The following is a 26495-nucleotide window of genomic DNA, read 5'->3' as shown; positions in this document are numbered from 1 at the left end:
ACAGAACAGAAGCACTGACTTTCTGTCCCTGGCCATACCGGACACGTCTGATAGTAATACCGGACACGTCCGATAGGTTCAGGACAGAACCAATTAATTCATTGCTTGTAATTTTAGCTCTAGTATTTATTGTAAACTTGCATCTCAACAAATGAATTGCTTTACTAGAGAGCCGTTAAAAGCATCATATGGCAAAATAGAATTCCGTTTAATTGAATCTTATTAGCCACTTTCATTATTTCACAAATGTACCTATTTGTGAACTATAGAACACGAAACGAACAAAGTGGCTATCCTACAAGGTTTAGGTACTTGTTACCAATGGTGAGGATGAAATATATGATATGTTCATTGAATTATCTTCGGGTCAACCATATAAGAGATTATGATGAGAATTGGTTGATAGATTGAGTGAATATTGTCAATTTGCTTGCTCAACCACCCCGAAACCTTCATCTCATCACCAAGTACCTACATCATTAACCTAAGCACACTTTGGTACCCAACTCTTGTTGGGTCCTTTTGAGTTAGTCAACAAGTGCTTAGGCACCCAAATGGCTTTAGCATTAGTTTGTGGTGAACACATCACCTTACTAGTGCTAACTCCATTTGTGGTCTTCCTAAGCATATCATTATAAACAAATGTGTTTGGCTTAGGAGTTTTACCATTTGGGCATTCATAGCTTAGATGCCCCTTTCTTCTACAAGCATAGCATATGCGGCCTTTGTGTGCTCTATGCTTGCTTTGCTTGTATGGACATCTATCAACCTTGTGGCCCATCTCATTGCACCCATAGCGTCTTCTAGTTGCAACTTGGGCTTCCTTTCTTGCTTCTTTGTACATTGGGCATTTCTTGGTAGGATGCCCCAATTTCTTGCTCATGAGACAAGCACTTTGTCCATGACTCTTCACTTGCTTGGCCTCCTTGGTAGAAGCCTTTTGATTGGCGGCTTCAACCTTGTCAGCCCAACTCTTGTGTGGACACATAGCCCACTCATGTCCATACAATCCACAACCATAGCACATCCTTTTTCCATGTTTCTTGCTCTTGGTTGTGTTGGCCTTGCTTGAGATGTGATTCTTTTGTTGGGCTTTGGAGGAAGCAAGGTTTGAACCCTTCTCAAGCTTCTTCACCATGTTATCACGGTTATCTTGAGAAGGTTGTGCTTTCTCCTTACCCTTCAACCGAATCACATCTTTCTTTAATCTTTGCACTTCTTCTTTGAGCTCTATGTTTTCTATAAGATTTAGCTCAATCGAAGATTGGCTTGCTTGAGGAGCACACTCATTAGTACAAGAAATATTTAATTGAGATGGTGTACTAGTGAGCGGATGTGTGAGAGGTTGACAAAATTTTACCGATGTAATCACAACCTCATGAGCCACCTCAAGCATAATGCTTGATTCTACTACTTCCTCATGAGAGCACTTTAGATGAACATAATTTGCTTGTAGCACATTATACTTGCTTGATAGTTCATCTAGCCTTGCCTTGAGCTCGAAGTTTTCCTTCTCTAGTTGTGGAACACTAGAAGAGGATTTAGTAACTAAAGCATGCTCAATTGATAATTTTTCATACCTCTCATTTATTGCCTTTAGCTCTTGCAATTTGGAGATGAGAAACTTTTCTTGATTTTGAAGCGATTGCTCTTGCTTCTCTATCTCTTCTTCAAGCTCATCATTCTTTTCAACTATCTTCATGATAATGAACTTGTCTTTATGGTTAAGATGATCAAGGTTGTAGTTGTCTTCAACTTCAACATCACTCTTATCTTGATCATCTACTTGTGCTTTCTCCTTTTCTTGATCTTTCTTGTTAACCTTCTTCTTGCTTTTCTTGGCCATGAGACACAAGTGATGAGAATCATGAGATACTGAGGTTGACTCTTCACTTGGTTGCCACCGGGCTTGAGCATCGTTGCAAACAGATGTTTGCTGGTCTGCTGCCTCGGCCATACCGAACACGTCCAGTAGGCATACCGGACACGTCCGATATGTGCAGGCAGACAGCAAGTCATGCGCTGCTTACACTTCTTGCTCCGGCTCGGCACTCTTGAGGTCTTGTGAGGCTTCTTCGCTGCATGAAGACACAATGGACATACTTTTCATTGACTCGATCTCAAATGCATCATCACATTTGGATTTTCCATATAAATCAAAAAGTCTAGTCCAAATGAGATGAGCACTCTCCGGAGGTGGTTGTCCATTGAAGATTGCCTCATCTTGAACCTCTACACTCAATGTACTCAAAATAATATTAATAGCTTGAGCATTGAGTTGCACGCATATCTCTTCCTCTTTTGACAAATTTTTGTAGTTGCTCCAATCAACTATAGGAAGAGGTATGCTTGCATCCATAATATGCTCAACAAGAGGACTAATATCTCTAAAAGCATTGAGTACATGTATTGACCAAGTTAGAAAGTTTGAACCATCATTTTGGAGAAGCGCCGGCTCCAACTCGATAGGCGTCGACATCCTTTTCTCACGGCGGTGAAGCTTTAGGTGAGAACCTCGCTCCGATACCAATTGAAAGGACCTAGGATGCCACCTAGAGGGGGGGTGAATAGGCGTTTCTGAAAATTAACACCTTTAAAAGCGGAAACGATTAGTAAAGTGAGTTTCCAAAAATGGAAACTCCAGATAAAGAGTACCACCCCTCACAAGTTAGTCACAGAGTATATAAAAGATACTAAATGAATCTAGGAGCCAAACGCCTGCAACCAAAGACTTAGAACACAATTCAATTCAGTTTGGCACAGGGGTTAATACCGGACGTGTCCGGTAGGTATACCGGACGTGTCCGGTATTCACGACTTCAGTGGAACAGCCCCTAACTTGCTCCTTTTGATTTCTATCTTCAATCCAAACTGCAGGAAACTATTAGAGATAATAAAATACATAGAGAACCTGCAGAATAGCTAAAGCAACACAAATATCAAATGAAATGCAAATTAAGACACGATATTTGTTTTACCGAAGTTCGGACTCGTTCGAGTCCTACTCTCCGTTGAGGGGGCTGCGGGCGACCCAGCAAAGGTCAGCCCTAGAGGGTACCACGAAGGTCACTCTAGCCGGAGTCTTTTCCAACTCCTTTTCCTCCTTCCACTAGATGATTCCGAGGCGGCGGAATCGACCGTTACAAACTTTCTGAAGCAACCACAATCTCTCGGTTGCTCTCTGGCGACGCCTAGCCGTCTAGGACCGAAGAGTCCAAGAGTAACAAATGTGAATCATGAGATTGACAATATGCACAAGTGCTCAAGTGGTGGCTTGCTCTCTTTTTCAAATTCTTTCTCAACCCACAAATTGATTTTGCAATTTGGATCACACACTCACTAAGAGAGGGTTTAGGAGAGTTGGCAAGGCTCAAAAACGTGTGTCTATCTCAGCAGAATCAACAACCTCCAAAGGTGGAGGCTTGGGGGTATTTATAGCCCCCTTGGAAAACTAGCCGTTTTATAGCCGTTGCAATACCGAACATGTCCGGTCGGTATGACTCACACTGCGCCAACGGTAACTAAGTTACAGTGATGTTGTGAGGCGTTGGAACTCCGAAAGAATGCCGAGACTTCCGACCGTCGGAACTCCCGACTCAAGTCGGAACCCCCCGACCCTCAGTAATTTTGAAAAACATGTAACTGAGTTAAAGTTAGTGAGGTGTCGGAACTCCCAACGTATGTCGGAACTCCCGACTCACGTCGGAACTCCCGACCCTCAAGGCTTTTGAAAACTAGCCGTTGGCTTCTGGTCATCCATACCGGACACGTCTGGTATGACCAGGACAGTGAACCCTCCAAGTCAGTTGAAGTGCGAGACGTCGGAACTCCCGACCCATGCCGGGACTCCCGACCGTCGGAACTCCCGATCAACGTCGGAACTCCCGACGAACCAACCCGAGAGCAACAATTTTATAGCTGCTGGACAAATACCGAACACGTCCGGTGTGAATACCGGACACGTCCGGTATTGCCAGACCAGCAACAAATCAGTTAGCTCTTTTGTTGCTCAAACACTCAAAACTCACATGGGTTGGCTTGAGCACTTATGAATCATTATCTATCAACATGATGCATCCCTCTTAATAGTACGGCATACCTATTAAACTCAAGATCAAAGGAAAAATGAATTTATACCACTTGAGTTGATTTCTTTTGAATTGATGCCGTCCCTTCCAATCTTCATCAAGTAAGGGTGATAACAAGTTGATGTTGATCTTTTCACTTGAGCATAGCCATCTTGAGCACGTGACTTGATTCCATTCATCAGATTTGAATAATCCCAAATGTATCAAGTCACTTCCATCAAATACTTCATTATAGATTTGATCCTTCACATCAATATGACCATCTTAGCTTGATTAGTACCTCAACTAAATGCAAGTACTTTCTTCTTCACCCTAGCTAGGTTCTTCGGCCGCCAAGCCATCGCTTGCCCTTCACCCTTGCTTAGTACCTCGAAGCCTTTCCTTGCTATCTTCACCATCTCAAGCCATCAGGTCACATCTTGTGTTGAATCATCCATTCATATGTATTGTTACCTTTTTCATTTTAATTTAGCAAGCTTCAAATATGAGACCATTCCATATGCAATCCCTCTTGTCTCATTAACTAATAATCACGAGCTTGCTTTCACATAGTTCATGGAAATCCCACAATGAATAAGCCTTCACATGAATTCCATTTGCATTGTTGTCTTGTGCTTGAACTAGATTGTTTATACAACAACACATCATTTTGGCTTTTATTAAGTACCTGTGAGATAACCTATTACCTGTCCACACTTAGCAAACGGGTTAGTCCTTTAATCACGTTGTCATTCAATCATCCAAAACCCACTAAAGGGCTAGATGCACTTTCACCCTCTTTTCCTCGCTCTCTTTTGCTTACACGCCGACGCCAAACCCTTGCAGGAGTTCACCGTCCGCCATCCCGCGCCGCGCATCATCGTTGGTCCGCTTTTGCCTCCGTTCTCGGTCTTGGTGAGTTCGCTGTCATCTCCTCTCTCTCTCTCCCCATGCCCTCGCTTTGCTCTATGGTGGTCCATAGGGCCTAAACTGGTTCACCGGCGAGCTTCCTCGCCGCCATTCATGGCCACCACCGCGCCGTATTTTTCTCCGACGGGCGCTCTCTCTCCCCCTCCCATCTGATCTGCACCGTTCCCTTTAGATCCTACGGTCCAGATCGGTCGGTACCCTTTCGCCTGGCTTATTTTCTAAAGAGCCCCTCGGGTTTTTAATTTTAGAACCCATCGTCCCTGCACTTTTGCTAAAGAGACCCTCGGCTTTTGAATAATCTAACCCGCAGTCCATGGCGCACTTCCAAAATACGTTTTCTCTATTTATAGTTTTGCCACTAATCATGTTTTAGCCATAAAATCTTCATTTTAACTCCGATTTGATCCGTTCAAGTTGCGTTTGGTTCGTAATTGATTAATCTACATGTTCATACTACTGTTAGATATGTTTTCAACTCTTAAAATTCAAGGTTAGATTTAATCTACTATTTTATTAAAGAAAATCTTGTTTAATTCATAACTTCTTTGTTTTAGCTCCGATTTTTGTGATCTTCATGTCTGTGTGTTCGTAGCGAGACGTAGATTCATTTTACGAGCTTTTCATCTTGATTCTATGTTGTTTGGTGTACTGTTCTAATCTATAGCCTTTGTTTGCTTTGCATGATTGCTTCTAGATGCTTGTATGTTGCTGTGGTTATCGAGTATAGATGGTGAGCAATTCGTGGGTGATCAAGAGTACTACTTTGACGAGCAGGAACAGCAGGAGCACTTTGTTCAAGGCAAATATAGCATGGGATTATCCTTGTTTCCTATCAACTTTAATACATTTAATTCATATTGCATGTGTCACCTTGATTGGGATTCCCTAGAATTGAACTTATATATTGTCTCCTATGGGATATGCATTGGGTGGCTTTGCTAGTGCTCAACTAAATCATGATCTTGTAACTTGACTAATGGAATAAGCAATAAACATTAAAACTTGAGTTTTTAGCAACTTGAAAACAGGGGCTGGAGTGTTTAGCTTTAGAAGAAGAGAAAAGACACGAGCATTGTAGGAAGTGACGTGGCAGCAAATGGCGATCCATTTCAAGGGCAGCGTGTGGACACGTCTCGTTCCATGTTCCATCCCCTCCTCCGTCCCGGCCTGGCGGCCTCGCCTCGCGGGGCTACCGCTGCTGCCCGTGCCCCACGCGCAGAACCAGAGGGCATCGATCGCATCGGACATGGCGGCGTGGTGAAGGGTGGGTGCGCCGGGAGGACCACCGTGTGGAGCGGTAGCCTCGTGTTGCGGGCAACGCGCACTTGCGCTCGGCAGGGCCGAGACCGTCGAGTAGCTAGGAAACGGGAACCACGGTCCACGGGTGCGGCCGTTCCGCTGACGTGGAGCAATTAACAATTAATCCCGAGGGAAGAAGGCGGCTTTGGCCTTTGGCTCGTACTGCACTCGGCTGCACGCCAGTTGCGTTGCGTGTATAGGAAAGCAAAGCCTCAAGCACACACAACTTGTTCTTTGAGAAACAAGCACAATACTAATATACTTTGTTTTTTTAAAAGCATATATAAGTTCATTGATCCGGACGATACAACGTAATAAGTTTAAGGAACTAAATTGGTGAGTTGCGAGTTTACGGACCAGGATGACACAACAGAACAAGTCTGAAAACTTAAACGAGTGATTTGCAAATCTAGACCTGGGAGACACAGTCCAACAAGTTTGAAGATCACCGATAAACTTTACTCTACCGGCTCCTTAGGCTCATGCCCCATTGTCTCTACAAATCCAACCACGTAGTTTTTCTAATAAAACATTTATTCACCTGGGCTTGATTAGTTCCTTGATTAGAATCGCATTACATTATAAGTTATGCCACATAAGCTTAACTTGGAAAAGGATATGCAATTTGTTGATGTACACTGTTATACATGTGATTGCTTGCTTGCATAAGTACGGAAATGTGCCTTGGGCTGCACAGTGGGGCGCAGTGGTAGACTGCATAGCTGGATAGACATGATGATGTGGTCAAATTGTGGGATGTAGTTTGAGATTGCTTTGAGGAGAGTGCTTTGCATAAAGACTAGTGCAAGTAATCAAACATGAGTGAATTACGTTATGGGGTCCGAAGAAGTGTTTGTTTGGTTCCACCCAAATTCACCCTAATCCACATAGATTGCGAGAGATTGGAGTGAAAAATTAAAAGGATTAGAGTCCAACCAAATAAGACCTAACTATATTTCTCCATGGGTTGTATCGCACACATTATATGAATGCCATGTAAAATTATTACATATAGAAAGGTATAAAAATGAGAGAAAATGTATATTCCTAGATACAACTTTACCTTGATATCATGTACCACCTATAAGCATGTACATAGATACAACATTTACGATAATATATAATAATCCTATGCATTGAACTGAGTTGCGGTTTAAATAAAAAGAGTAACATGATATAATACATTAATCATTGTATGATGTATTCTAATCCATCTATATCTATTAAGATCTACTCCACTTCATATGGGATAGGAGGAATTTGTCTCACTTGTACGGGATGTTAACTTCAAAGATATTTTATAGAGAAGTGTTGGTAAAAGGAATCGCAGGCTATGTAGAAAATGTTGTAGGTAGGAATCACAACACTTTACCTCGAAACACACACAAACAAATGGAGAAAGCCTAAGCATCCATGATATCCGAGGTGAGCCGGCAGAGCAAATTCCACATGTCACTCCACTCCTCAATAATTCCATCCATTATTAGGTTCACTTTCGCAAAAGTTAGTTGCTGCTGCGCACCGGGATAAGACGAAGTGTACATAATTTATAATAATGATTAGCGTATACTAGCTTCAGAATACTTTACTGATCCTTTTGTAGCCTATTGGTAATTTTGAAGGGACTATGATCTACTCACTTTGTCTATTATTGCACTCCGAAGCATTCACCAACTATTTTGAAAGATAAGTCTCGTCGCACGTGTATTGCTTTTTCCTCTTCTATATCCGTAACATGTAAACTTAGACCATAACTAAGGCTCTGTTTGGTATGGCTCCAACAACTTCAACTTTTTAATTAGCCTGCCCAGTGGCAGAACTAGGGGGCACCCCCCCCCCCTGCACAGTAGATTTTGTTTAATACCTATATAAATATTTGAATTGTAGCAAAAAAAAAATCAATTTTCACCCATTTTATTAATATATTATGATTTTGGTTATAAATAGTGTAATTTTTTTAAAAAAAGTTGTTGAAACATATAATTATGCATATTTTATTACACTAAAAAATTTAATCAAAATCGCTGGTTCCGCCACTGAGCCTGCCCTTCATGTATTTAAAAACCGAGGGAGTAGAACAGAGACAAGAGCTCACAATGTGCAATCTTTAATCAATTTGTGTGTGAAAAGTAGATAAAAGCACAGACTGGTGACATATGGTCACGGGAGTGGACTTGGAACTGGACATGGAGATCTTAGCTTATAGTAGATAGCAGCAAGGACCATGTCAAGAGAGGAGGAAAAAAAATCATGTCAGCCCAAATACACTAATAGTACTACTGTTACACAATGCATATGCTTTATGCTCAGTGAAGAGCAGCAGCATCACACGGGTTCACAGCATTTTTTGCTTAAAAAACGAAGACGGATTAACCAGCGGTTCTCAAGGGAAAGTAGTGTGAGGAGATGGGATGGGAGGATGCAGTCACATGCATGGTGGTGAGTAAACTATTTTGCAAAGGCTGCTGTTGTTGGTTGGTTGGTTTGGAGGAATTGAAACATCAGTTGCATCACTGGAACAGCAACACATGTCCTAACAACCGGTAGATCTAGGCCCAAGATTTTCATAACTATAACACATGTTTTGTGTCATGCTAAGACAATATACCTGCTGCAACAAAAGTGGATCTACCATGTTATAAATAGAACTCATGCATGCCCTAAAGCTGACAATTTTCTAATATATCTCTTGCAATGTAAGCACCAGTTATTTCCACTATATATGTGCTGCGATTTTCCACATATACAAAATTAAACGACAAAAGAATTAAAAGTGAACCTTGTCTGGCATGAGATAATCGTTTTATATAGAACTTTTTGTGATGTGGATCTATAACATGAGTTCATTGTCATGGCAGTTGGCAATGAGTTGTAAGTTGCAGCTTCACGGATCTGATCCGAGTGCGACCCGATGTTGCCTTCAAAACAATTCGTAGATCTAATAGATAGAAACTTTTTTGGGTAATGCTGTAGTAGCACAGCCGAACAACAGCAAAATACATCTTGGAAGACTTCTTCACGACTATAGGTGAGGGGTAAGGATGATGGGATAAGTCTCTGTTGGCAGTCTTTGTGGGGCTGTCTGCAGCTGGTCTTTGTGGGGTTGGCTGCAGCAGCATCTTGACTGAGAGGACAACATCTTTGCAGCTGGTCTTTGTGGGGCTGGCTGCAGCAGCATCTTAGCTAGGACAGCATCTTAGAGGACAACATATTAGCATCTTAGACTAGCATCTTGGCATATGCTTGGCTGGCTAGCAGCCTATAATATGTATCCCCAACCCCTCAGGTTGGTATGGCATTGAGAAATAAACCAGAAAATTGTCCCAACTCCTAGTGGCATCCTCTCTCGATGAGAGTAAGAATTCTACTACTACCAAGAGTGAGAATTCAGCGACTGACAACTGGTATCAGAGCCATATTATCCTGTAGCCTGAGCATCTCCTGCTCATCTTCTTTTCCAGCCTCGCAACAGCCCCAGCTAGGAGCAGTAGCAGCTCCGGCCGCTCCTGCTCACTCCTCTCCCTCTGCGTACTCGTCTGAAATAGCTCTCTCCCCACGCAGCAGCCCCCCGGTAGCGCGTCATGTCCACAGGGCATTCTCAGCGCTCGGTCGCCTCAAGCACGTGGTGTCGGCAGGAGGCTGAACTTGCCGCGGCAGAGGAACGCGAGCGAGCGGTGGCAGAGACCGCTGCGGTGGCGGCAAGGGCGTCGAGGCTGGCAGCGGCAGAGCGGAGGCAGAAGCAGCGGCGGCGGCGGATGCAGCTCGTGCGGTGGCAGCGGAGGTCGAGGTTCTGCATGGCAGCATCGGCTGCTCCATTTCCGCTGACGACACCGCCGACGCGGACCTCGAGCTACTAGAGAGGGAGGCAGCGCGAGCGCGGGGGCGCAGTGGGCAGCCGCGCACGCCCACGAGCGTGGCAGCAGCCCAGACAGGTGCGGATGCGCTGGCGGCGCTCCTGGAGGAGGCGCGCACGGCGGTGGCACTCCTGGGGCAGCCGCGCACGCCACGAACATGGCGGCAGCCCAGACAGGCGCGGACACGCCGGCGGCGCTCCTGGAGGAGGCGCGCACGGCGGTGGCGCTCCTGGAGGAGGCGCTCATGGCAACGGTGTCTGACGGGTCGATGGAGAGCGCGACCTTCACAGGCAGCGTGGCTCTCTCTCCCCGGATCGGTACCATGGTTACCACAGTTTCTAGGCTATTGTCAGGGACGTCGGCCCCGGCGGTGGGTGGCCTACCCTCACCAAGACCAACTACGTCGAGTGGGCTGCAGTGATGAGGGTAAAGCTCCAGGTGCGGCACATGTGGGAGGCAGTCCGGTCCGGCGACGTCGACTATGACCAGGATCGACGGGCGCTAGATGCCCTCATCGCTGTAGTCCCGTCCAAGATGCAGTTCTCGCTTACCAACAAGCGGACTGCTAAGGAGGCTTGGGACGCCATCGCTGCGGCACGCATCGGCAGTGACCGCGCCCGCAAGTCCACACTGCAGGCACTTCACAAGGAGTGGGAGAACCTGGCCTTCAAGCCAGGTGAGGACGTTGATGACTTTGCTCTCCGTCTCAACACTCTGTTGCAGAGGATGGTGCAGTTCGGCGATGACACCTACGGTGAGGAGAGAGCTGTCGAAAAGCTCTTCCGCAAGCAGATGGCTCGCTCGATCGAGTCTCTGCTGGATCTCTCCACGATGCCGATCGAGGAGGCGATAGGTTGCCTCAAGGTCATCGACAGCGATGAGCCACAGCCTCTCTCGGGGCCCATCACCACTGGTGGGAAGCTCCTTCTCACTCGAGAGCAGTGGCTTGCCAGCCAAGGTGACCAGAAGAAGGGGGAGCCTTCCTCCACAACAGGGGGCCGCAAGCGTGGCAAGCTACGCAAGGCGCGCAGAGACACCCAGGCCGGGGCGTGAGGACGTGCCGAGGGTGATGCCCGCGGAGGCGCCCAGGGCCCCATCGCCGACAGGCACAAGCCGGTACGAGACGACGCCTGCTGCAACTGCGGCCAGCTTGGCCATTGGGCCAAGGACTGTCGACAGCCACGACACGGCTAGGCCCACGTCGCACAGGCGGAGGAGGAGGAGTCGGCTCTGTTCATGGCACATGCAAGCATTGAGCTACCTCCAGCGGCACCAGCCGCAGCGGCTCTCCTCCACCTTGACGAGCCAAAAGCACACGCCCTCCTCGACGACGGCTCCAGCAACGACAAGACTGACGGGTGGTGCCTCGACACCGGCGCCACCCATCACATGACCGGTCGATGGGAGTTCTTCACTGAGCTTGACTCTAGCGTCCGAGGCTCCGTCAAGTTTGGGGATGCCTCTAGCGTGGAGGTCAAGGGCGCTGGCTCCGTCATCTTCACCGTCGTGTCTGGTGAGCATAGGCTACTCACCAGAGTCTACTACATCCCCGCGTTGAGGAACTCTATCATCGGCTTGGGACAGCTGGATGAGAAAGGTTCGCGCGTGGTGGTTGAGGATGGAGTCATGAGGATTTGGGATCGCCGGCGTCGCCTTCTTGCCAAGGTAACTAGAAGCGCAAATCGACTCTACGTCCTCAATGTGCAGGTGGCACAACCCCTCTGTCTCGCTGCTCATCGGGACGACGAGGCGTGGCAGTGGCACGAGCGTTTCGAGCACCTTCACTTCGAGGCCCTAAAGCAGCTCAGTGCCATAGAGATGGTGTGAGGCATGCCGTGCCTCGACCATGTGGAGCAGCTCTGCGACGTCTGCATGTTGACGAAGCAGAGGCGACTCCCCTTTCCCTAGTGGGCAAGCTTTCGAGCCAAGGAGAGGCTCGAGCTTGTGCACGGGGACTTGTGTGGCCCGGTGACACCGGCCACATCGGGAGGATGACACTACTTCCTGTTGCTCGTCGAGGACCTCTCCCGCTACAAGTGGGTGATGGTCCTCGGCAGTAAGGGAGAGGCTACGGACGCCATCAGGCACGCGCAGGCTACTATGGAGGCGGAGTGCGACCGCAAGCTGCGCGTGCTGCGCACCGACAACGGTGGCTGAATTCATATCGTACTGCGCTGATAAGGGCATTTACCGCCACTACTCCGAACCGTACAGCCCGCAGTAGAACGGCATCGTCGAGCGGCACAACCAGACGGTTGTGTGGATGGCTCGGGCCCTTCTCAAGCAGACGGGGATGACGGCTATCTTTTGGGGAGAGGCGGTGGTAACGGTCGTTTACATCCTCAACTGCTCGCCTACCAAGGCGCTCGACGGTAGGACGTCGTACGAGGCTTGGCATGGGTGCAAGCCGGCAGTCTCTCACTTACGGGTCTTTGGCTGCCTCGTGTTTGCCAAGAAGCTTGGCCACATCAGCAAGCTCGACGACAGGAGCACTCCGGGAGTGTTCATCGGCTACGCGGAGGGCTCGAAGGCCTACCGCATCCTCGACCCAAAGACACAGCGTGTGCGCATGGTGCGCGACGTTGTGTTCAACGAAGGGCGAGGATGGGCGTGGGACAAGGCGGTGGATGACAGCTTGGCTCTGACGTACGACGACTTCACTGTCGAGTACGTTCACTTCGAGGGAGTTGGGGGAGTAGGCAGCTCTTCTTCGATGAGCGCGTCTACCCCAGTCCCCGAGCATCCACCGACCCCGGCGCCTGCTACTCTGACAGCACCACGCTCTCCAGCCAGGACCTCGGCTGTGATGAGTTCTTCGCCGGCCCCACCACAGCCGGCAATGCCACGCACTCCAGCATCGATAGACACCACTCCGAGCACGTCTACTCCACCACCAGCTCGTGTCGAGCATAGCCCGGTTGAGCTCGCTACTCCGCTCTCTCACGACGAGGAGTGCATCGATGCATACCACGATGGTGAGCCGTTGCAGTACCGTACGCTGGAGAACCTTCTCGGCGACCAACCAATGCCGGGACCGGTGCCTCATGACCTAGAGGCGTAGTTGCACCTTGCGTGTGACGACGGCGAGCCTCGGTCATTTGCAGAGGCCGAGAGACACGCGGCATGGTGCGCCACGATGTAGTTGGAGATGGATGCGGTTGAGAACAACCGCACCTGGGAGCTTGTTGACCTTCCTCGTGGTCATCGCGCGATCACCCTTAAGTGGGTGTACAAGCTGAAGAGGGATGAAGCTGGCGCCATCGTCAAGCACAAGGCTCGCTTGGTGGCATGAGGTTTCGTGCAGCAGGAGGGGGTTGACTTCGACGACGCCTTCGCTCCTGTGGCACGGATGGAGTCTGTGCGACTCCTCCTTGTGCTAGCTACCTAGGAGGGCTGGTGTGTTCATCACATGGACGTCAAGTCGGTGTTCCTTAACAGCGACTTGAAGGAGGAGGTCTACGTGCACTAGCCGTCGGGATTTGCGATCCCCGGCAAGGAGGGCAAGGTGTTGCGCCTGTGCAAGGCCCTCTATGGCTTGTGGCAGGCACCGAGGGCATGGAATGCCAAGTTGGATTCCACGCTAAAGGGGATGGGCTTCGAGCAAAGCCCGCATGAGGCGGCCATCTACCAACGGGGCAGTGGAGGAAATGCTCTACTGGTGGGTGTCTACGTCGACGACTTGGTGATCACCGGCACCAAGGATGCGGAGGTGGCGGCATTCAAGGAAGAGATGAAGGCCACCTTCCAGATGAGTGATCTGGGGCCTCTCTCCTTCTACCTGGGAATCGAGGTGCATCAGGATGACTTCGGGATCACGCTTCGACAAACCGCCTACGCCAAGTGCGTCATTGAGCTAGCTGGGCTCACCGACTGCAACCCAGCTCTCACTCTGATGGAGGAGAGGCTGAAGCTGAGCCACGATAGCACGACGGGGGAGGTGGACGCTACGCAGTACCGGCATCTTGTAGGGAGCCTTCGCTACCTCGCCCACACACGGACGGACTTGGCATTCTCCGTCGGCTACGTTAGTCGGTTCATGCAGCGACCGACGATGGAGCACCAGCAGGCTGTGAAGAGGATCATCCGCTACGTTGCGGGGACTCTTGATCATGGCCTCTACTACCCTAGGTGCCCTAGGGCGGCACACTTCGCCGGGTACAGCGACAGCGACCATGTCGATGACATCGACACTAGTAAGAGCACGAGCGGGATCCTCTTCTTCCTCGGCAAGTGCCTCGTTAGCTGGCAGTCGGTCAAGCAGCAGGTGGTGGCCCTATCCAGCTACGAGGCTGAGTACATAGCGGCCTCCATCGCTTCGACTCAGGCGCTCTGGCTCGCTCGACTGCTCGGTGATCTCCTCGGCAGAGACACTAGAGCGGTGGAGCTCAGGGTGGACAGCAAGTCCGCTCTGGCCCTGGCAAAGAACCCCGTTTTCCACAAACGCAGCCAGCACATCCGGGTGAGGTACCACTTCATCCGAGGTTGTTTGGAGAAAGGGAGCATCAAGGCGAGCTACATCAACACTAAGGACCAGCTTGCGGACCTGCTCACCAAGCCCCTTGGGAGGATAAGTTCCTTGAGCTCTGCTCCAGGACCGGGATGGTTCAACTTTCCCACAAGACGACGCATAAGACTTAGGGGGAGAAAATGATGGGATAAGTCTCTGTTGGCAGTCTTTGTGGGGCTGGCTGCAGCTGGTCTTTGTGGGGCTGGCTGCAGCAGCATCTTGACTGAGAGGACAGCATCCTTGCAGCTGGTCTTTGTGGGGCTGGCTGCAACAGCATCTTAGCTAGGACAGCATCTTAGAGGACAGCATATTAGGACAACATATTAGTATCTTAGACTAGCATCTTGGCATATGCTTGGCTGGCTAGCAGCCTATAAATATGTATTCCCAACCCCTCAGGTTTGTATGGCATTGAGAAATAAATCAGAAAATTGTCCCAACTCCTAGTGTCATCCTCTCTCGATGAGAGTAAGAATTCTACTACTAAGAATAAGAATTCAGCAACTAACAAAGGAATGGGATAAGAAGATCCACTAACATGTGAGCATATGCTTGTGAGATGCTAGCCAGTAGTAGCATATGTTTGATATTTCACCTCCTGTTTAACACAGAGTAAACTCTTGCATATGACAGCGCAATGCAAATCAGCGATGGAGGAGCATCCAGCAGTTCACATCTGTGTACAGAGATAGATGATCTGTCCCTTACACGTAGCCATGGACGGTAGGCAGGTGCCGGTATCTCTAGAGGCATAGTAGACGGCTGGTCCAGTCTTTAAATTTCTTCCCTCAATGAATTCAAGTTTTATTTATTTGATGGGTTTAATTATTCGTCATGCTTTGTCTTGGTGTAATGGCAGGTGAGGCACTTGACAGTGATGTAGTATGCCTCTAGAGTCTAGATTCATGGGAGCAGCACATTCCTATCCTATGCATCACGGTGGTGCCGACACTTTCTTCTCTACAAGGAACAATAAATAATAAAGATAAAAAGTAGGGTTAAATACAGCACAACAGTTTGGTCAGATTTGGAACCAGACCTGCCTTCAATAATTAATGGTTAATACTACATAGGAGAATCAACACGGCAGGGTAATCAATTACTAGACAACTTCCAGTAATCCTGATGAGCAATCTTGGATCAGATCAGAAATGGAGGTGTCCTAGAACAAAAGTTACTCTATTTGTGATGTTGCTTCAGTCTGTCTTGCTAGAGAGAAAGGACCAGTATTATCAATGTAACTGACTTGTTCTAGATGAGCAGTAGGTGGCTGTTTATAATCTGCAGTCAGTGCACAGCAAGAAGCCTCAAGCAACTGTTGACACAGCTCAAACGGCCCTTTCTGTATTACAGCCTTCACGACTGCAAGTGTGCTTCTCTTTTCCTCTACTGTATCATTCTGAATTTTTTCTCAAGAACATATTCCAGCTTAAAAAAAAGGCAAAATCATAGAAAAGAGGAAATGCCAAATTCCTCTTGCATGGAACGCCATCGATGACGACGGCGACATCTCGCTTGTGCTAGCTAGCACGGACCACGCCAGGCCATCACGGTCATGGATCCAGCCGCAGCCATCATGGGTATAGCTCCTGTGTCTCAAAACTCAGAACAAAACAAGGCCAAAATTCGGAGCGTTTTCCGCCCAGAAAACAGACCAAGCTTGGGAAGAAAATAAATGCCAGGAGAGGAGGCAAATGATCCAAACAAACCCCACCAAAAGAATCGGAGCATGGTGTGTATATATTCTCCAGCACAGAAAAAGGCTTGCGATGATTCTGTGAACGTGGCATGTCCCTTTCAGGCTCCCCAGGCGCAATCTGGTTCAGACATTGTCCGGCTTCCATTGGCGTCTTATCTCTTTCATTCAAGCCATTGGAGGACACAAATTCTCATGGCTGTGACTTGAGAGTGACCTGTTGTAGTGAGATAGGTCATAGGTTGTACTCTACTAGTAGAACACATGTTCTTTGGCCGTTGTAATGTCTGGTGATCACATGTTCTGGCCGTATACCTTTTGTTCTGGTCATTCTGAATCATAGTTTAAATCTATTTAAAACAATTTCGTTGAAAGCTCAAAAGATGCGTGAAGCGGTCGATCTTGTGTCAGTATGACAGCATCACAGGAGTTACATACTACATAGTTTTCCAACTCTGATTACGCATACAGAAAAGGGTAGACGGAAATGTATCAAACATCGATTACATCACCTAGGAGAGATCTTTGAAGGATAATCACACACGTTTTGTGTATATTATAAACTAAAAGCGCTAGGAGAGACGTGAACGCCTGAATTCACACAAGCGTGTTCACTCCAGCACGGTCATTTTCAGCAGTCGGGGGGGGGGGGGGGGGGGGACACCCCATTTCTATCTCTTTGGAGAGATGTAAACATGTTATAGTAGTTCCTATCTTCGTAGAAGTAGGCTTTAAAAAATTATCACTACTTAGCAAAGATACCAACGTCGTCACCAATACCTGTATGTCGCTTTAGGTTAGGCCATAAGCAATTTTCATACTGCCAGTCTGCCACGGACTAGGATACACGTGTTGTATTCCCGGGCTAAAGCTGAGGCTCAATGTATTGTCGTACTAACCCACAACAATTGCGAAATGGTACTCAGCAGGGTCAAGCAGCTCGCCGGCCTTCGGCCATGGCGTCATAGGCCCGCGTGTGGTTTATTAGATTGATCCTAATGGATCCTAAGGATGTCTTAGCCAAAATGTAGCCCCTTGAGTTATCAGCCGGGCCGGGAATGGCCTCTGTTATATTTTTAAAACTTCTATCTCCTTAATACAATTACGCAATGCTCTTGCATATTCGAGAAAAAAAACATCATACGAACTATCATCAATGGAATTATGGAACCAAGTTCGTACCTGCTTAGAACTACTCAAACGTTTTGGCTTTTTTAAGATACATAGCTTTTGTTTGTTATACACTTAGATATACACTATGTCTAGATATATAATAAAAACAATGTATGTATTTAGAAAAGCTAAAATATCTTATAATTTAGATGGAATAGAGAGAGTATGTACTAAAAATCGGCACGATTGGGCAATTTCTTATTCTTACGCGCTTGTCAAACAGGAGTACCGCACAGACCTATCCTTATGACTGTTCCCGTAACAGGAGTACGGCAAAGACCTATCCTTATGACTGTTCCCGTTAGATTCCATACCAATTTGCCATAATTGTAACACAAGTTTGCTATCCCATTGTCCATCGAGGTGAGGAGTTCTGACGCACCACCACATGTCTACAAACAAGCATGACTACAGGCTACGCCGGTCGTCCGATGACTAAGCAAGGTGTCTAAGATTCAACTGATTCAATCAAACAATACATATATATTGGACAAAATATCTCAATCTGCGGTATATGCTAATGTGCCACATGACTAGTTCAGCTAGAGGTTTCAGAAGGTTCTACATCACAGACAAATTACAGCTTAAAATACAGTAGAAACAGGGGAAAGAGTTTCCACCTTGTCCCAAGGAAATTACTCTGAGTGAGTGACGTGTCAAGCACTTCAGTACTGCTCTTAATCACATTGTAGAATATAGACCTTTGCAGTATCCTCATGTTCTACTTCTAGCCCTGCGCTCTGGATAGCATGCCAGAGAATGATGAGGGGTTGTTCCTCATTTGTTCTTGAGCTTGCTTCATCTCCTCAGGATCTTCCATGAAGAAAAGTAAACTCAGTTAGGCAGATATAGAAATGAAATCAACATTAGCATTTCAAATGCTGAAGAAAACTATGAAACTGAAGTGCGACTGTACTTCCAGCATTAACAATAACTAAAACATCCCACAATCGATAACTGAAAAGGGTTATCTACATAGAACCACTTTACAAGCTCTAGGGAGCACATTCGATCAATAATGGCAAGTACATCATGAGGCCTACAACTGATAGGATCATAGGAAAAAACAGCTCCCTAAGGTTTCTCTCAAGTGAATTTGGGAGATGCCAACATTGTCAACTTACTGTACTGAAATTTTAAGATGAAACAGTGAAGTATATAGGCTGCAGATAACAATGAACTAAATATAAGTAATGTGCTTAACAGGTACAAGACAAATAGTAGAAACATAAGAAGTTTTAGATAAAGAAAATCATCACCAAAACATTATTTAAGGCCCATTTCATTAATACTTACAGAAAGGGCAGATTATAACCAAGAGATCCAGAAGCACAACAGTTTAAACTAATAAACTCGATGCCCTTCTTACTCTAGAAATTTGACAGTCAGCTATTGCACAAAGCTCAATAAATACAACTAACTCTACCATTATATAATGCAATGCAACACTGCTCTTAGTCTTAGAAGCTGCTGTTTGCTAATTGCAAGCTTTAGTGAAACATACTAACTGAAAGCTTGTATCTATTTGGTGTAAAAGAGGTGAAATATACCTATGTTCTCCATCAGCTTGGGCATCACGAAGACCATTAAGACCATAAAACCAACCATCAACCCCATGGGGCTCTTCAAAAGTGACATGACGGAGAAAGGCTCCCTAACCTTGAAAAGGTTGAAAAACAAAACATTTAAAGAGGTTGCTTCTTTTAGCCTTGAAAAAGGGATAGGCTGGATCAAACCCAACATAAGCCACCAGTGATAAGTAAGGAAACAAAAGTATACAAAAAAATATGTAGCAATAGCAACCTCATAGTACTGCTCTTCTTTCAGAGGTTCCAGAACAAGCTCATTTAGAACTCTTCTGGTTTCAGTCAATGCTGCTTGAATATAACCAGGATTCCTTGCACTAATATCTACTCGAACCTATCATGCACCAGAAATATGGAGTAAATGTTAGGCAATAGAATATGCCGCAGCCCCTTACCATATGCTGCGGCATTTGTAGCCATAATTAGTAGATGTAAATCAAGGATTAGTTGCTATAATTAGCAGATGTAAATCAGGGATTAGTTACTATTTTTAGTAGATGTAAATCAAGGGAATTACCCTTGCCTTGTAAAGCAAGGCCAGCCGGCCCTATATAACAGAAGGCGCCCCCTCCTATTGAGGTGTGGCCAATTGCCTCCCAATTCTATCTTTCTACATGGTATCAGCAGTCCGGGTCTCGATCTGATCTCCCGGCCCCTCTCCACCTTCTGCCCAGACCTCCTGCGCCCCCCCCCCCCCTGCCATGGACACCACCGCAGCCATCTCCTCTACCACCAGCGGCGTCCTAGGGGCCGACTCTGCCCCCGCCATCTGCCCCTTCGCCACCATCAACATCAAGCTCCACGTCCCCATGACCCTTGAGTTGAAGCCCTCCAACTTCACCAAGTGGTCGACGGCGTTCCAGGCCACGTGTGGGAAATTCGGGCTGCTGCACCATCTCGCCACCACCTCCACCTCGCGCCCCACCGACGAGGCCTGGACGCAGGCTGACTTCTGCGTCCGCGGATGGATGTACAGCACCGTCTCCGACGCCGTCCTCAACCTCGCCATGACCGACAACACGCAGACGGCGAGCGCCCTTTGGACGGCCATCAGCGCTGTGTTCCAGGCGAACAAAGCTCCTCGCGCCATCTTCCTGAATCACGAATTCCACTCGATGACTCAGGGGGACCTGTCCATTGACGCCTACTGCGTTCGCATGAAGGAGAAGGCCGACGAACTGCGCGACGTCGGGCAGCCCGTATCTGAGCCCAACCTCGTCCTCAATCTGCTGCGCGGGCTCAACGAGGTCTACTCCACCGTCGCCGACACCATCGCCGGAAAGCAGCCCCTCACCTTCGCCGACGCCCGGCACCAGCTCCTTCTCAAAGAACTGCGTCTGCACAACGAGGAGAAAGTGCGCGCCACCACCGCCCTCCTGGCTGCTGCCTCCTCTCCTGGTGGTAACCAGCGGCAGCAGCAGGGCGGTAACCAACAGCAGCAGCAGGGCGGCAGGCGGCCTAACACCAAGAAGGGCGGCCAGCAGCCCTTCCCAAACTCCTACGGCGGCTTCTCCAACACCTCCGGCAGCACCAGCACCAACAAACGCGTTCCCTGGGGCTTCAATCCCTGGACCGGCGACCGTGTGGCCCCTGGAGAGCGCGTCACCCCTCCTGGACAGCGCCGCCAAGGAGGTCTTGGCGCCCCTGGAGGTCCTGGTGCCCAGGCTGGGCGCAACCAGAGCATCCTCGGGCCTTCCCCGCAGGCCCACACCGCCTTCGCTCCGCTCCAGGCGTCCTCCGGCGGCTCCAACACCTCCACCAGCACCTGGGATGCAGCCGGCCTCATTGCTGCTCTGCAGAACATGCAACTGCAGGGCAACTCGCCCTGGGTCGTTGACTCCGGCGCCTCCACGCACATGACGTCCTCGGATGGTATGCTTACCCAACGCCTCCCCCCTCCATCTCCTCAATAACAGTAGGTAATGGCACTAGCATTCCTGTTACGTCTAGAGGTCATTCCGTCCTTCCTACACCTACAACAAATTTCGCTCTTAACAATATTCTTGTCGCACCATCCATAGTCCGCAACCTGTTATCCGTCCGTCAGTTCACTCGCGACAATAGTTGTTCCTTTGAATTTGACGCACATGGTTTTTCTGTTAAGGATCTCAGGACGGGACGCATGATTCTCCGCTGTAACAGCGACGGGACCTATACACCATGCCTACCGGCACACCTGTCGCCCCATCTCATGCTCTCTTGGCTGCTTCGTCGACACTGTGGCATCAACGTCTCGGCCATCCAGCCCCTGCTGCATTAGAACGTCTTAATAAAATTCATGCTGTTTCCTGTAATAAAGTGGACCGCTCCCTATGTCACTCATGTCAGTTAGGCAAGCATACGCGTCTACCCTTCAGTTCCTCGCATTCCATAACTCATGCACCCTTTGAACTTGTTCACTGTGATGTATGGACTTCCCCCATCAACAGTCTGTCTGGTTTTTCATATTACTTGGTATGTTTGGATGATTATAGTCACTACTGTTGGGTTTTTCCGCTCCGAAAAAAATCTGAGGTCCACCGACACGTAGTCGAGCTTGCTGCGCTTGCCAAAACACAATTCAGTCTTCCCCTAAAATGTGTTCAGGCCGATAACGGCACTGAATTCATCAACACCGCCACCACCAAATTCCTCGCTGCTCAAGGCACTAATCTCCGCCTCTCCTGCCCCTACACATCACCCCAAAATGGCAAAGCCGAACGCATCATCCGCACACTCAACAATTCCATTCGTACTATGCTCCTTCATGCCTCCCTGCCGCCCACATATTGGGCTGAGGGGCTCCTAACAGCCTGCTACCTCCATAATAGGCGTCCATCCTCCTCCATTCAGCATGAAATTCCCTACACTCGACTGCATAACCAGCCACCAACCTATAGTCATCTGCGTGTTTTTGGGTGCCTCTGTTACCCCAACATGCAAGCAACCTCCAAACATAAGCTCGCCCCTCGCTCCACAGCATGCGTCTTCCTCGGATATCCCCCCTCGCACAAAGGTTACCCCTGCCTCGACCTATCGACCCGTCGCATCATCATCTCTCGCCATGTCATATTTGACGAAACCACTTTTCCCTTTGCAGCCACCTTAGACACCTCCTCCCCCGTTTCCTTCGACTTCCTCCTTGACGACGATATGGTTTCGGTGCCTTGCCCTACTGTTGTTGCAGGTGGGACTCTCTCCTCGACGCCTGTGGAGCAGCCGCCGTCAGACGTTGCGGCATCGCCTTCTTTGCCACCGGGCGGGCGTGGTCACGTGCCCCCGCCTGGACCCAGCGTGGTTCCCTTCCCACGGGTCTACGTCCGCCGCTCCCGTACGACGACTACGTCCGAGCCGGCCGCTGCCCCAGCAGCCCCTGCGGCTCCTGACGCCCCGGCACCACCTACGGCGCCCTTACCAGCACCGGCGGCATCTCCTGCTCCGCCACCGCCACCGCCGCCGCGTGTCACCCGCACCATGACGGGTGCCATCCCTCGCGTCAACTATGAGGGGCTGGCGGCCACAACGTCATCCTCCCCATCACCGATTCCGACGAACTACCGCAGCGCGCTGGCCGACGCCAACTGGCGTGCCGCGATGATGGATGAGTACCAGGCCCTCGTCGACAACAACACCTGGCAGCTCGTTCCGCGGCCCCCCGGCGCCAACGTCGTGACGGGGAAGTGGATCTTCCGGCACAAGTTCCATGCCGATGGGTCCCTCGCCCGCCACAAGGCTCGCTGGGTTGTCCGAGGCTTCTCCCAGCGTGAGGGCGTCGACTACGACGAGACCTTCAGCCCGGTTGTCAAACCGGCCACCATTCGGTCTGTACTTAGCATCGCCGCGTCCCGCGCCTGGCCGATTCATCAGCTGGACGTGAAGAACGCCTTTCTTCACGGCCACGTCGAGGAGACCGTCTACTGCCAGCAGCCGCCAGGATTTGTCGACCCTGGCGCCCCAGACTACGTCTGCCGTCTGCAGAAGTCCTTGTATGGACTGAAGCAGGCTCCGCGGGCCTGGTACCAGCGCTTCGCCACCTTCATCCGGCAGCTCGGCTTCGTCACCTCCGCCTCCGACACGTCCCTTTTCATTCTACGAGAGGGGACGAGCCTCTCCTACCTACTACTGTACGTCGACGACATCGTTCTCACCGCCTCGTCCTCGGCTCTTCTTCAGCGCATTATGGCTCGGCTGAGCTCCGAGTTCGCCATGACGGATCTTGGCGCCCTCCACCACTTCCTCGGCATCACTGTCACACGCTCCTCAGATGGCCTCTTCCTCTCCCAGTGACAGTACGCTGTCGAGCTTCTTCAGCGCGCGGGCATGGCTGAGTGTCATCCGACCACGACACCTGTTGACACTCACGCCAAGCTATCCGCGGCCGACGGGGATCTACTGTTAGAGAAGGACGCATTTGAGTACAGGAGCTTGGCGGGGGCTCTCCAGTACCTAACCCTGACTCGTCCTGATCTGGCATATGCTGTTCAACAGGTGTGCCTCTTCATGCACGCCCCGCGCGAGCCTCACCGTGCGCTCATCAAGCGCATCCTACGCTTCGTACAGGGGACTCTCTCCTCGGGTCTTCACATTGGCACCGGGTCTGTCGACAAGCTGACTGCCTACTCTGACGCTGACTGGGCAGGCTGTCCAGACTCTCGACGATCCACCTCCGGCTTCTGCGTCTATCTCGGTGACAATCTGGTTTCTTGGTCCTCCAAGCGCCAGACCACGGTGTCCCGCTCCAGCGCCGAGGCAGAGTATCGGGCCGTGGCTCACGTTGTGGCTGAGTGCTGCTGGCTTCGACAGTTACTCCAGGAGCTCCACATCCGGCTGCCCTCCGCCACCGTTGTCTTCTGCGACAACGTCAGCGCCGTCTACATGACAGCCAACCCCGTCCACCACAAGCGAAAGAAGCACATTGAGATCGACATTCACTTCGTCCGCGAAAAGGTGGCCCTCGGTGAGATTCGGGTTCTCCATGTGCCCTCCTCTCACCAGTTCGCCGACATCATGACTAAAGGGCTTCCGACAGCACTCTTTCGAGAATTTCGATCCAGTCTTTGCGTCCGGGAGCCTCCCGCTGCAACTGCGGGCGGGTGTTAGGCAATAGAATATGCCGCAGCCCCTTACCATATGCTGCGGCATTTGTAGCCATAATTAGTAGATGTAAATCAAGGATTAGTTGCTATAATTAGCAGATGTAAATCAGGGATTAGTTACTATTTTTAGTAGATGTAAATCAAGGGAATTACCCTTGCCTTGTAAAGCAAGGCCAGCCGGCCCTATATAACAGAAGGCGCCCCCTCCTACTGAGGTGTGGCCAATTGCCTCCCAATTCTATCTTTCTACAGTAAATTACTTATATCCATTTCTGTTCACCTTACCAACAAAATCAAGGAATAAATACTTACTGGGGAAAAGAAGTAACCAATTGAGGAGACCTCAATAAGATGAGTTCCAGCTGGCACATTGTGGCTAAAGTATATCAGGTCAAGGAGCAACAATAAAGCAAATATAGTGATCTGCTAACACTGAACTATGATTGTATACAAGGAAAGATATACCCAAGAGCAGACAAGAATTGATGGTATGCACACATGATGAGAGCTACAGTTTCTTTGCTTAGTACACTATACCCATCTCTCGACATAAATTTTACCAACAACAAAAGGATAAATGTATGATAGTATGAGCTATGTCAGTCTAATAGGTTAATTTGCCAGAAAAATAAAAATAAACTTGAAACTTATGGCAATGCATCTTTTGTAGGATACAATGCAAAGTAACCATCCGGCCTGGCAAATGTAACCCTCTGTCCGCCATTAAGTATCACTTTTGTGTTTGATGTCTTGGCTGGAAGACCAAAGCCCTTCACACTCGCGCCTATAGCCATAACACAAAGATAACATCAGATAGACAGCATAGGGTAGTAGCTTTCAGCTTGAAATTTAGGTTCCAAGCATTCTTCGAGGTGCAATAAACATCTAAAATGAACAAATCCTACACTGAAAAATCCCATAACTAATATCCATAAGCTAAAAGTACTCTCAGGGAACAACACACACCCCATCCATTGTTTAATTTGTAATATTTATTACTTCTGATAAACCTTGCAGAAGCATTGGTCAGAATATCATAGCAATGCATCCACACATCAAGAAAACTAGTTTAGTGGTGCAGAGAGATAGAGGCTAAACAAAAAGCATATCAGAGACCTTCCAATTGCAGGCAACTTTTCAAAAATCACGCTGGCATGGCATCATTATATCATAAAAGCAAGATCCTATTGCAAATTCATTAGGCTACTGCAATGACAATAGCAAGAAATCAACATGTCAACTTCAGAATTTCTGCATCTGTATGTATACTCCTTTTTTTGGACAGAACACAGCTGCGGATTCATTTCAGTTGCATTAACCATTAAACACCAGACAACAAGAACAGCACACAGGCACACACACTTGTACAATTCATGGCTGTACTTAAGTTTGTGAGCTATAAATTTAGCTAAAAAAACTTTACAAAATCGTTTACCATGGAGGATCCCAAAACCAATGAACAACAGGGCCTCATCATTTTGAATCAGGTCAACAGTCAGTGAATGCTTGCATACCTCTAATTTCCTAGAAATCGAAACTGCTTCAATACGCAGATTTAGACAAACGAATTGTTTGACATCCACACAAAACACAGGCACATCCAGCAACAAAAAAAGAGAACTAAATCGAGATCTCGGAACCCCAGCACAATATAAGGCGCGACTAATTTAGAACTGAGTTACACTCATACAATCCCTAAAACGCTGCAGACCTAGGCACCTGCAACAACCTAAATACAAATACGGCCAAATTCAGTGGGAGCTGGATCACTTACCATCAATCTTGACGCGGCCGGCGATCGTGTACCCCTCTCCAGATCTAGAGCCACAAACCACAAGAGCCAAATAGGGAGAGCGGTCAGCAAAGCATCCGGCCGATCGGATCACGGAGCGAGCGGAGGTGAAGGACAGGGACACCTACCCGGCTTGATGCGCTGCCGCGGTGCCGAGGCAGGCCGACGCGACGGCCACGAGGAGAAACAGGAGCAGGTGCCGGTGGCAGAGGGAGGAAGCGGCCATCGTCGCCGTGGTCGTCGTTGCTCGTCACGGTCGCCCAAGGCCGGAAGGGAGTAGGGCTCGTCGGCTCGTCGCGGCCGATGATGAGGTGTTTGCGCTTCTGTTCGGTTTGGTGTTCTCGGAGTGGGCTTCTGTCGAGGAGACGGCGAGTAATGGGCTCTTTTTTGTGCTCAAACGCAATGGGCTCTATTTGGGTCTATTTGGGCTATCCATCCTGACGGTCAGATCCGGCCCAGCGAACTGGAATCTGTGAGGTGACGGTGGCGGGCCCGCGGCGCAACCAACCGGACCGA

The 26495-nt window shown here is 48.8% G+C and overlaps 2 protein-coding genes and 1 pseudogene across 3 annotated transcripts; 1 reads left to right on the top strand and 2 right to left on the bottom strand.

The window, feature by feature from the left end:
* Positions 1 to 9894: 9894 nt before the first annotated feature.
* LOC136524328 (uncharacterized) lies at positions 9895 to 11536 on the bottom strand (annotated as a pseudogene).
* Positions 11537 to 17989: 6453 nt separating this feature from the next.
* Positions 17990 to 26329, bottom strand: LOC136520309 (ER membrane protein complex subunit 7 homolog). Its single transcript, XM_066513774.1, has 7 exons — positions 26108 to 26329; positions 25962 to 26005; positions 24863 to 24971; positions 24500 to 24563; positions 19330 to 19446; positions 19077 to 19185; positions 17990 to 18339 (listed from the first exon to the last, which is right to left on the bottom strand). Exons 1-7 carry the CDS (start codon positions 26203 to 26205, stop codon positions 18254 to 18256), a joined length of 627 nt encoding a protein of 208 aa, XP_066369871.1. The 5' UTR covers positions 26206 to 26329; the 3' UTR covers positions 17990 to 18253.
* On the top strand, positions 19464 to 24487 carry LOC136520308 (uncharacterized). 2 transcript variants are annotated; one of them, XM_066513772.1, is made up of 2 exons: positions 19464 to 20984; positions 22192 to 24487. In XM_066513772.1, the coding sequence occupies exons 1-2, from the start codon at positions 19814 to 19816 to the stop codon at positions 23376 to 23378; spliced, it is 2358 nt and encodes a 785-aa protein (XP_066369869.1). In that variant the 5' UTR covers positions 19464 to 19813; the 3' UTR covers positions 23379 to 24487. The 2 variants fall into 2 exon arrangements, with proteins under 2 accessions (XP_066369869.1, XP_066369870.1); XM_066513773.1 differs by having other exon boundaries at positions 21217 to 22328.
* Positions 26330 to 26495: the final 166 nt, after the last annotated feature.

The sequence above is a fragment of the Miscanthus floridulus genome, chromosome 18, assembly GCF_019320115.1.
Source record: "Miscanthus floridulus cultivar M001 chromosome 18, ASM1932011v1, whole genome shotgun sequence".
NCBI classification, from domain to species: domain Eukaryota; kingdom Viridiplantae; phylum Streptophyta; class Magnoliopsida; order Poales; family Poaceae; genus Miscanthus; species Miscanthus floridulus.
Note: the sequence above shows the minus strand (reverse complement) of the source record. Positions and strands in the feature narration are given on the sequence as shown.